This window comes from Mercenaria mercenaria, chromosome 15, assembly GCF_021730395.1.
Source record: "Mercenaria mercenaria strain notata chromosome 15, MADL_Memer_1, whole genome shotgun sequence".
Taxonomy (NCBI): domain Eukaryota; kingdom Metazoa; phylum Mollusca; class Bivalvia; order Venerida; family Veneridae; genus Mercenaria; species Mercenaria mercenaria.
The window spans coordinates 6,998,491-7,011,165 of NC_069375.1; the positions used below are offsets into that span (position 1 = coordinate 6,998,491).

General features: G+C 36.8%; 1 protein-coding gene and 1 long non-coding RNA gene across 2 annotated transcripts in view; both read right to left on the reverse strand.

The window, feature by feature from the left end:
- LOC128548893 (uncharacterized) overlaps positions 1–12,675 on the reverse strand; it is a 191,344-nt gene that overhangs the window by 114,145 nt on the left and 64,524 nt on the right. The gene's annotated exons all lie outside the window — the stretch shown is intronic.
- Positions 11,758–12,651, reverse strand: LOC123537411 (snRNA-activating protein complex subunit 5-like). The gene has a single exon (XM_045321156.2). It carries the CDS (start codon positions 12,649–12,651, stop codon positions 12,217–12,219), a length of 435 nt encoding a protein of 144 aa, XP_045177091.1. The 3' UTR covers positions 11,758–12,216.

Below are 12,675 nucleotides of genomic sequence, written 5' to 3' on the forward strand. Positions count from 1 at the left end.
AAGATCTAGGCCTTCTGGTTTATTTTTAGAAAAATTTTGAAGATATTCCTATGTAAAATCAAGTGACCCCTGGGGCGGGGTCAATTTTGACCCCGGGGGTCATGATTTGAAAAAAATTTGTAGAGGTCCACTAGGCAATGCTACACATGAAATATCTAAGCTTTAGGCCTTCTGGTTTATTTTTAGAAAATTTTTGAAGATTTTCTTATGTAAAATCAAGTGACCCCTGGGGCAGGGTCAATTTTGACCCCGGGGTCATGATTTGAACTGAAACTGAAACTGTTTTATTTGATTAAACGCCTATTTTTACCCAAAACGTATTCAATGGCGTTTTACAAATACATAAAAATACGACAAAATTAAGATATTTAATGACATATAACATAAATGAGCATAAATATCATTATGAATAAACTATTTAGTAAGCATTAAAAATGGATCAGACATTAGATAAGATTAATAAAATATTAGAATATTAAGATACAGTAAGACAGCTGTTTGTTATTAAGTAAGAATAAGTGGGTTATTGCGATATGTCCAGAAGTTATTGCAAACAACTGTATTTTGTATTTGTTATAATAGAGTTCATATTCGAATGTATTTACACAATAAAATCATCCAGTTCACGTTACTTCAATCTCGTAACAAGAGCTGTCGGATGACAGCGCGCTCGACTATTCGAAGAATTGATTGAAGAATGGGGTCAAAATATTTCCATAGATTTTCAGACAAAAGAAAAAAATGGATTCAGCAAAAAATGTTCCTGTATTTGTGGAATTCGATTAGTCTTGCACTAAATGGCAATGTGTGACCATGATGGCAAATATGTTATTAAGTTATATGTTAGGCAAAATATGGACTTGTATGAAAAATTTAACTAATTTCCAAGTCCAACTAGAGCTATCACTAAAGGTGATGAATGTACCCCCCGCATGCACTGACACAGTACATTGCAATTTGACGCACACAAGATTGCATAATTATATGGACTGTATGTATATAGACTGTATGTATACAGTATAGTAACAAAAAACAAAGTCCCATAACTATGCAGAATATTTATCTAAAAGAATGTAACATGCACCATGCACAACTAGGGTTGGTACTGATCACTTGTGTGAAGTTTCATTAAACTGTGTGTAAGGGTTTGGTAGATTAGGCACGCACAAGATTGCATATGCAGGCTGTATGTACATAGTATGTTAACAAGAAACAAAGTCCCATAACTCTGCAATTTTTGTTGCTGAAAGAACCTAACATGCCCCATGCACAACTACTGTTGTTACTGATCATTTGTGTGAAGTTTCATTAAATTATGTCAAGGGGATGAGGAGAGATGGTGTGCACAAGATTGTGTCTATGTATATAGTATAGTAACAAAAAAACAAAGTCCCATAACTCTGCAAATTTTTTTTCTGAAAGAACCTAACATGCCCCATGCACAACTACTGTTGTTACTGATCACTTGTGTGAAGTTTCATTAAATTGTGTCAAGGGGATGAGGAGAGATGGTGCGCACAAGATTGTGTCTATGTATATAGTATAGTAACAAAAAAACAAAGTCCCATAACTCTGCAAAAATTTTTTCTTAAAGAACCTTACATGCCCCATGCACAACTACTGTTGGTACTGATCACTTGTGTGAAGTTTCATTAAATTGTGTCAAGGGGATGAGGAGAGATGGTGCGCACAAGATTGTGTCTATGTATATTGTATAATAACAAAAAAACAAAAGTCCCATAACTCTGCAAATTTTTTTTCTAAAAGAACCTTACATGCCCCATGCACAACTACTGTTGGTACTGATCACTTGTGTGAAGTTTCATTAAATTCTGTCAAGGGGATAAGGAGAAATGGTGCGCACAAGATTGCGTCTACGGACAGACGGACAGACAGACAGACAGACAGACGGACAGACAGACAGACAGACAGACAACCTGATACCAGTATACCCCCCCTTACAACTTTGTTGTCGGGGGGTACAAAAAGGGTCATAATTCAGTCAAAATAGTTGACAGAGTTATGTACACTTGCCTACAGATGGAAATCATGTTGATATACAAGTGTTAAAAGTTTCAAAGCCACAGTTCAAATAGTTTTGACAAAAATTTCGAAGTCAAAAAAAGGGCCATAATTCAGCCAAAATAGTTGTCAGAGTTATGTACTCTTGCCTACAGATGGAAATCATAATGATAAACAAATGTTTAAAGTTTAAAAGCCATATGTCAAAATAATTTTATAGTCTTGACAAAACATGGACATATACCAAAACAGAACCAATTTCCAAGTTCAAAAAGGGCCATAATTCAGCCAAAAAAGATGACAGAGTTATGAACTCTTGCCTATTGATAGAGACTATAATACTGAACAAGATATAAAAGTTCCAAAGCCATTTGTCAAACACTTTACACAAAATATAAACTGGTACGAAAAACTTAACCAAGATTTCTAAGTCAGAAGGGGCCATAATTCAGCCAAAATTCTTGATGGAGTTATGTACTCTTGCCTACAACTGGACCTGGTGATGGTAAACAAGTGTTGAAAGTTTCAAAGCTTTATCTCAAAAGACTTTGTCAAAATGTAGACTGGTACGAAAAACTTAACCAAGAATTCTAAGTCAAAAAGGGGCAATAATTCAACCAAAATGCTTGATGGAGTTATGTACTCTTGCCTACAACTGGACATGGTGATGGTAAACAAGTGTTGAAAGTTTCAAAGCTTTATCTCAAAAGACTTTGTCAAAATATGAACTGGTACGAAAAACTTAACCAAGATTTCTAAGTCAAAAGGGGCCATAATTCAGTCAAAATGCTTGACAGAGTTATGTTCTCTTGCCTATAACTGGACATGGTGATGGTAAACAAGTGTTGAAAGTTTCAAAGCTTTATCTCAAAAGACTTTGTCAAAATGTGGACTGGTATGAAAAACTTAACCAGGGTGTGACGCCGACGCCAACGCCGACGCCGTGGTGAGTAGGATAGCTCTACTTATTCTTCGAATAGTCGAGCTAAAAATTACAGTCACAGTCTCTAAAAGAGTGCAAAGTAATTTCCAAAATAATGAGTTTTAAAATTCTTTTTGAAAACATCTATTGTGTCTGAGTTCCTTATTTCAAGAGGCAATTCATTCCAGAGTTTAGGTCCAACAGTACCAAAACTTCTGTCGCTGAACGTTTTGCGCTTGTTGAAAGGAACAACAAAACACCCAGTAACGGAATTTGAAGAACGCAAGTTCCTTGTCTGTGTTTGTTTTATGAGAAGTTCAGAAAGATATTCTGGAGAGTTTCCAACTGAACAACTATACATGTAGGTGAGCATTTTGAATGTGATTCTGGCTTTGATTGGTAGCCAGTGAAGGTCGTACAGCGCTTGCTTGGAACTGTCATATTTTCTTCGATTTAGGACAAGTTTTGCACACATGTTCTGAATTCGTTGCATTTTGTTTACTTCGCTTTGAGCAATACCATATAGAATGACATTACAGTAATCTAAATGGGATATCACCAATGACAGTACAAGGGTTTCAGTAGCCTCTTTGGTAAGATATTTCCGGATACATTTTATTCTGAAGTAGTTGAGCATTGCTGTTCTACACTTTCGTTTTACATGCTCTTTTAGATTCAAGTTTTCATCCAGGAATGCACCTAGATATCGAATAAAGCTCACTGATTTCACTTCATCACCTACAATACATACTTTGTCAGTTGGACACTTAGAGAGCTGTTGCCTACTACCAAACATGATGAACTCGGTTTTGGAAGTGTTCATTTTAAGCTTATTTTCATTCATCCAGTTGTTGATTGTTTTAGCACATTGTTCAAGTTCTCGTATTGCCTGGGATTCTACTGTTGGAGATGATGGTTTAAAGCGTTTATTAGCAGTGTGGTCATCCGCAAAGCCGTAAACTGAAATCGACGGTGGAATAACATTAAACAGTGTCCCCGCATATGTCAAATATAGCCACAGTCCTAAGCAGCTCCCTTGTGGAACGCTACAATTTAATTGGCGTGGAGATGACATGGTTGAATTGACACTTACAGGACAACTTCTGGGGCACAGATAGGAATCAACCCAGCTCAGTGCTGTTCCACGAACGCCATACTGCTTGTTTAACACATCAACAAGAATGTCATGATCTACAGTATCAAAAGCGGCACTGAGATCGATGGCAATTAGCGCCGTAACTTCTTTTTTCTCCATAGCATCCAGTAAATCATTTACAAGACGTAACAGTGCTGATTCGCAAGAATGGTTTTTCCTGTAAGCAGATTGGTTTTTTGGTAGAAGATTGTGTTTGTTTACATGATCATTTAGCCTGAACAGAGCTGCTTTTTTAATTAATTTTGACAGAAACGATAGATTACTAACAGGCCTGTAGTTTGCGAATTCAAGCTCCAGTCCCATTTTCTTCAACAAAGGTCTTACAATTGCCTGTTTCCATCTTGTTGGAAAAATGCCGTCGCACAACGACAAATTAACCAATTTGGTAATAACAGTCAACAGCTCATCCAAGTATGATTTTAGCACTTTTGTTGGTAGAATATTTGAAGTTCACATGATTTTGTCTGTAGTTGGTTTATAAGTTTTCTAACTTCTTCCTCGCTCAGATCTTTAAAACTGTCAAAACAAGGAATATCTTTTTCGCATGGTTGAAACTTATCGAAATGTTTCAACGATTCTCGAATTTTTTCGATTTTATTCATGAAATGATCTGCAAATTTCTCAGCCAGTGTACCGTCATGTCCAGTTGGCATAGGGTTCTCAGACCTAGTGCCTGTTGTCTCAGATACAGATCTATAAAGCTTTTTCGGGTCACTTTTTGCATTAAGAACTTTTTTTCCTCATGTTTGAGTTCTTTTTCGTAGCTTTTACGCGCTGTTTTGAAGGCTTCATGCAGATGTGATTGTCTATGTTTCTTCCACAAACGTTCAGATCTGCGAGCCACTCTTTTAAGGTGAAGAAGTTTTTCTGTGAACCAGGGTTTTGGAGCGCGATGGATGATTGTTTTTTCTATAAATAGTGCGTGCGAGTTCATAATATTTTCTACTGCTGTCTGAAACTCTTCAACAGAAAGGTCGACATTATCACTTTCGATTGTCATTTTTCTCAGATCGCTTGAAAAAGTGTTCGTATCCATGTCTTTTTTTTGAAATTTCTAAAAAGCACCACCTCACTGGTTATATTTTCCTTTCTAACATTTATCACAATTTTGACTGCACAGTGATCAGAAATATATGGACCCTGTTCACAAGAAACTACTTCAACACCATTTACGACTTCCGTAAGGACCAAATCAAGAATGTTACCACCAGTGTGTATACTAAATTGTACATGTTGTTGTAAACCCATGGCGTACAAAGAATTATTGAATTCTGTTACTACATTTGTGTCATCGTGGATGTGAAGATTAAAGTCGCCCATGACCATTACATTTGAGTACTGTGATAGTACTCCCTCCATATATTGAAAGAAGTCTGTAACGAACTGGGAACAAGTGGATAAAGATGGAGGTCTGTAAATCCCAACTATATGCATAGTAATGTTCTTGAAAATCAACTGCCAAATACCATATTCAAAACTGTGAGAATTTCCTGCCGAAAGTTTGCGCATGTTTACAGCAGATCTACACGTCAGTGCAACACCACCACCCACCCTATTTTGCCTGTTCGTAACACTCAGTTTGTAGCCATTTTGATTGAGATCAGACGTTTCATATTGGTATTGTTTGTCGTCCGAAAACCAAGTCTCCGTAAGAAGAGCAAAATCTATCTTTTCCTCGCGTAATAATTGACCAATAAGAACATCCTTGTTTATTGCCGAGCGACAATTTAGCGTCAAACATGTTAGCTGTTCATTTTGTCCATTCAGTTTATTTCCATTTTTCTTAGGGTATATAAGGTTGCTTAAGTTTACACATCTGAAAACCACTGGTTTACCGTAACCACTTTTGCTATTGTTCAAGGATTGTGCCTTTAGGCGGCCAGCTCTTTTTCCTCTGTACTGTTTCAATATTCTCAAATCTTTTAACCTTGATAACACAATAGGATTAAGTCTACACCTTGTTGATTGTCCAATTTTGTGTAGGAAATTGCTGTCATACATAATAAAATCCATGACTGAAAACTACAATGGTGAATGAAAGTTCACAAAGTGTTTATCAATAATAAATATTTCAAGTTTATATATGTGATTGTTTCTGATGCTGATCCTGGATCAACACATGCAGCAATCCAAAATATAATGACACAAACACATCAAGCACACAATTCACAAAACTACACTCCAAAAATCACGTCTCTACTCCCACTATTAACGACAATAAAATTAAATCAAATCAGAGCTCAAAAAGTGCAGCCTAACAATATGGCGCATATAGAACAATTTTTAGTAGAGGTCCACTAGGCAAGCTACAGGTCAAATATCTAAGCTCTAGGGCTTCTGGTTTTTGAGAAGAAGATTTTTTAAGATTTTCCTATGTAAAATCAAGTGACCCCTGGGGCGGGTCATGATTTGAACAAAATTGGTAGAGGTCCACCAGGCAATGCTTCACACCAAATATCTAAGCTCTAGGGCTTCTGGTTTTTGAAAAGAAGATTTTTAAAGTTTTTCCTTTCGGTTGCCATGGCAACCAGAGTTCTGCATAGAATTCAATTCTTTGAGTAATTTTTGTAGAGCTTCACCCAAGTAACATTCCTATGAAGTTTGGATGAAATTTGCCTAGCGGTTTATGAGGAGATGTTGTTTGAAGTAAAAGTTTATGGACGACGGACGCCGGACGGTGACCCATCCTAATAGCTCACCCTGAGCCTTTGGCTCTGGTGAGCTAAAAATAACTTGTTGAAATAATGACCTTCAAGTGTGACCTTGACCTTTTATCAAATGACCTGGGTTGTACACTGCAAGTTGTCTTGATGAGGTTTACAACTGATGTGAATTTTATGAAATTCCTTCCAGTGGTTAAGAACATAATATTTATGGAGCAGATACAAATATTCTTGAGATGCACTTTACATAATTTTCACAAGATTTTTATGTTTCCCATATTTTATTGTTATGACGTTACGTCATAATATTGTTTACCCCCCTCCCCCCCAGTTTGATCCTCCGGCGGACCGTACATTCTCTGTGACGATTTGATAAAAGACATTGTGTGTGAAATCATTCGTTCTCCACCTCTGATTCACGTGGAGAAGTTGGTAGTTACTTGCCGATAACCGGTTTGTACTTGTACAGAATCCAGGAACACCAGTTAGATTAACTGCCTGCCGTTACATAACTGAAATACTACATAGAAAAACAGCGTTAAACTTGAACCCAAAACAAACAAACACAAGGCAGTCTGAAAGACAGCTAAATCCCCTGCCACTGCTATGGATAGTGAAAGGGTAAACCTTTGATTTTAGCTGTGACCTTGACCTTGAACTGACATGGCTGACTCATGAATTCTGCACAACGTCTTGATGAGGTGATCATTTGACCAAAGTTTCATGAAAATCCTTCAAGGGGTTTAGGAGATACAGAGCTGAAACCTTTGACCTTCAGTTGTGACCTTGAGTTGACATGACTGACTCATGAGTTCTTGATGAGGAGATCATTTGACCCAAGTTTGATGAATATCCTTCAAGGGGTTAAGGAGATACAGAGTGGACACCAAATGGAAGGCTCAAACCTTAGACCCTTAGTTGTGACCTTGACCTTGAGCTGGCATGGTTGACTCATAAGTTCTGCACATCGTTCTGATGAGGTTATCATTTGACCCAAGTTTTATAAAATTCCTTCAAGGGGTTTAGGAGATATATAGCGGACACAAAATGGAAGGCTCAAACCTTTGACCCTGAATTGTGACCTTGACCTTGAGCCGGCATGACTGACTCATGGGTTCTGCACATCGTCTTGATGAGGTGATCATTTGACCCAAGTTTTATAAAATTCCTTCAAGGGGTTTAAGAGATATAGAGCGGACACAAAATGGAAGGCTCAAACCTTTGACCTTGAGTTGTGACCTTGACCTTGAGCCGGCATGGCTGACTCATGGGTTCTGCACATCGTCTTGATGAGGTGATCATTTGACCCAAGTTTTATAAAATTCCTTCAAAGGGTTTAGGAGATATAGAGCGGACACAAAATGGCAGGCTCAAACCTTTAAACCTTGAGTTGTGACCTTGACCTTGAACTTACAAGGCTGACTCATCGTCTTGATGAGGTGATCATTTGACCCAAGTTTCATGAAAATCCTTCAAGGGGTTTAGGAGATATGGACCAGACACGATTTTGTTACGGACGGAAGGACGGACAGAAGGATGGACGCAGATAATTCCTATAATCCCTCCGCCACGCGGGGGATTAAAAAATGTAACTGCCTGAAGATATGTACAATTGAAAGCACTAGCACAGAAAAATTCAAGTTATAGAAAAAAAACTCAGAAGTCTACTGCTGTTCCTTCCTGGAAATTGAACTTACATATATGCCGTAACCCCTCCCCCTTGCAGCCATATGTTTTACATAGCAGCCTTATATGAAGAACATTTGTGTGAAATTCTTTCAAAATCAGGCTAGCAATTTCAGAGGATTTTCCATATAGCCATATTGAGAAAATCAGCTCTATCCCTGGTGGCTATGTTTTTCTAACAATTCAACATGGCATAAAGCAGTTACAAAAGTATTAAAGAGAAATTACAAAATGTATATGAAATATGGCCAGCAGTCTCAGAGAAGATTTTTGAAGTTTAGTTTTCAATATAGCCATATAGAGAAATCAGTGTTGTGTTTTTCACTGATTATGAGCCTGAGCAAATCGACACTGCTTGAACGAATTTGGTAAATGGTCATCTAAGGAACCTTACCATCAAATTTATCTTTAAATTAACCAGCAGTTGAAGATCAGATTTTCAAAGTTTTCTACACAGGCACAGAAACTAGCCTCTACTCCTGGTGGCCATAAACAAATCAACAAAGCTTGAAGGAATTTGGAACCACAATTAAAATTATAAAATTAGGCCAGGGATTTCTAGGAAGATGTTTCAAGTTTTTTTTTTCCTTCATTTTTTAAATTCCAGGGCAACCAGAACTCTGCATGATCTGAAGGAATATGAAAGCGGTTTAACAAAAGAAACTTTCCTGTGAAATTTGGTTGAAACTGGCGGAGTGATTTAGAATATTTACAATATCTGACTGTTTTAGGTACTTGACCCTTAACCACAAGGTGTCTGTCCCTTACTAAGATCAATACTTCATGTGGGTTTGCTCCATTGATAATAACAGGGAAAGTAGTGAAAAGATATAGTGGAATTGAGATGCTTGTCATACAACTGTATGCAATGGTGACATTGACACCTGGGCGAGTACAATACCCTTTCTTATCCCTAAAAAAAACAGACTTGAAAGCAGACACCAATACTGACAAGCAGGAGAGTGCAACAACTCTACTTAAGTATTTTTGAAAAGTTGAGCTAAAAACTGTCTAAAACTTACTAAATTTCTACTTCTTATGTCTCCCACCGCACAGTGGTGTGGAAGACATATTGATTTACTCCTCTGTGTGTCTGTCTGTCTGTCACAAATCTGTCCGCACTCTTAAGTCGAACATTTCTCATCCGATCTTCACCAAACTTGAATAAAATGTGTTTGACCATTAGTCCTTGGCCAAGTTTGATAACTAGCCAAATCGGCCCAGGCACTTCAGAATTATGGCCCTTGAAATACCGAAAATCGGCCCTCTTGTCCACGCTCTTAAGTCGAACAGTTCTCATCTGATCTTCACCAAACTTAAATCAACTGTTTTTCACCATAATCCCTTGGCCAAGTTCATTAACTAGCCAAATCGAAGGAGGCAATTCAGAATTATGGCTCTTGAATTACCCAAAATCAGCCTTTTTACTCTTCAAAGGTATATTTGTAGTGAGTTAACAGTATATAAAGACTGACTTACTATTGAGATGATTAGACAGTTGTGGGAGACATGGGCTTTTCTCAAAAGCAGCTCTAGTTTTATTTTCAATTACTGACAATTAGGAGCATTTTCTAATTTTTGAAAAATTTCATATTAATCTGAAGTTATGCCCCTTCAATGAACACAAAAGTAGAAAGTTTAGTCAATGAATCCTCCTGGTTTAATCATCTATATTTTCCCACAATCTATGACACACTAGGCTGTATTTATATCTCAACAAAATTTTAATGTGTCTCAAAATAATTTAAATCTCGATGAATAAGTACAAAATAATACAACAGTGGATCTACATGCTTAAATATTAAGGTACCGAAATATTTTACAGTTTCAAGACAAGTCTCTGTTTTGAGTATATCTAAATTTCTACAGAACTAATAGGTTACCCTTATTTACTTTGTTTTGACAGAACATAACACAAAGCTGATATTTCACATTTTTTACAATCCAAATGTCTTTTATCACGGGTGGTAAACGCGCAATCCAATCCCCGCTGGGAAAGCATATTCCCAGCGGGAATTGGATTGTGCGTTTACCACCCGTGTGTATAGCAATGCAAACAAGAAACGCGGCAATGCCACGAAACCAGGTTTTCAACACTTTTCATAAGAATAAACAAGAGTGCCAGAATGTCACAATATACGCCCGTCACAGCAAATTTCTTTACTCTAGCACCTGTATTTGCAGAGGTAATTTTAATTTTGTGGTTGTTTAGTAATCATTGTAATTCTTTTGTTTTTCTAAGTCCACAAAAAAACTCCTTACCAGGTAGAGATACCTTAAAATACACCTAAAATTAGAAAGTAACAACTATGTTGTACCACAGAAAAGTGGTCTTGGTTTTTCCCTACGGTCAATTATAAAAAAGTTACAATATAAGTTATTTATAGTAACAACTAAGGGAAGTTAATCTTAAAAAAAAAAAAAAAAAAAAAAAATACAAAAAAAAAAAATTCTAAGTCCACACAGTAATCCTTACCAGGTAGAGATTGGTCAAAATACACCTCAAAATTGGATGTAACATGCATGTTGTACTACAGAAAAGTGGTCTCGATTTTTCCCTACGTCTAGTAATGAAAAAGTTACAATATAAGCTATTTATAGTAACAACAAAGGGAACTAATTCTAAAGAAGGGAACTGCGCAAGACACTTCGTCTCATGATGGTGTATAATTGTGCCAAGTTACATCAAAATCCCTCTATGCATGAAGAAGATATGCTCCGGACAAAGTTTTCATTCTTGTATCCTTTGACCTCTAAGTGTGACCTTGACCTAGGGACCTGGTTCTTGTGCATGACACTCCGTCTCATAATGGTGAACAATTGTGCCAACTTTCATCAAAATCCCTCCATGCATGTAGAAGATATGCTAACCCTAACCCAACCCTATTTTTAGTAACAATGACCTTGACCTTGATCCCAGAAACCCCAAAATCAATCCCAAGCTACAACTTTATATAAGTTTTCTATACACCAAGTTTCATCATGATAGCTCATTCCTAAGTTAAGTTATTGACCAGAAACCCTTTTTCTATTTTAAGTAACAGTGACCTTGACCTTGAACCCAGAAACCCCAAAATCAATCCCAGCCTTTGTCTTGATATAAGCTACATACATACCAAGTTTTATTCAAATATCTTTACCGAAACAAAAGTTATTGACCGGAAACACCAGTTTGACGCCGCCACCGCCGCCGCCCGACCGACATCTACCCCAATCTAATAACTCAGGTTTTCGTTGAAAACCTGGTTAATTAACACTTGCCAGTGAATCCAAACATATTCAAAAGAATGAAAGAAAGAAACTAGAAGCACTTTTGCAGCTATTTTATTAACAGTATTTATTCGTGGCGAGCCTCTCAAAAATAAAGAAGTTTATCATAAATGCCTAAAATTAAATGGCAAATAATTTCTTTGCAAAAACAAATCGAAATTTCTTCTAGAATCATAACCTTTTTCTAGGTATTGAAAATCTGTCCTCAAAATTTATTACCTTATTTAGTAATATTCAATAACATAATTTATTCCGGTATCTTTCAGGATATTTCCAACTACTAAAAATACAAATACCCAAGAGATTTTAAGAAAATTACAAAATCCAATGTTCATTTTTTTCCCACACAATAACATCCATTACACATTCTAAACATGCTAACTTACTTCAGACAATACTAAGCATCCTATATTACAACATGTAGAAAACGTAAACAGAATTTCAGACAATTCAAATGACCCAAAAACTGGCTATAAAATTTCCTATGTCACAGTCCTTTACAAACTGTTCACAAACTGTTCTATGTCTTCATGAGCAGCAGTGTTTGCTGGTATTTTATCTGCATCATCATCATCATCGTCCTCTTCCTCCTCCTCCATTGCATCATGCTCGTGATATTTATTCACCACTAAATTCAAAGGGACAATACTTTCAGTTTCTACTTTCTTCTCAGACATATCTCCCTTACCAAGATACTCGTCTATATCATTATCATCTTCATCATCTAACTCTTCAACAGGCAATGACCTTCGGCTCCCCCTAGATTTCCTTTCAAACTCTTCATTTTGAAGTCTTACAAGGTTCTGTAAAGCAAGTTCCTCTACTTTGAGCCTATTTAACTGGTCACTTATTTTTGAGGCAAGGTTCATCATAGTAGACTCCTCCTGTTTCAAGGTCCGTAAATCCTTCATAGCCGCCTGCATTGTCGCCATTTTGTCAAATATAAAATCAACACA

Excerpts from the sequence above, each read along its gene's own strand:
- LOC123537411 (XM_045321156.2), bottom strand. The coding sequence starts at position 12,651 with ATGGCGACAATGCAGGCGGCTATGAAGGATTTACGGACCTTGAAACAG.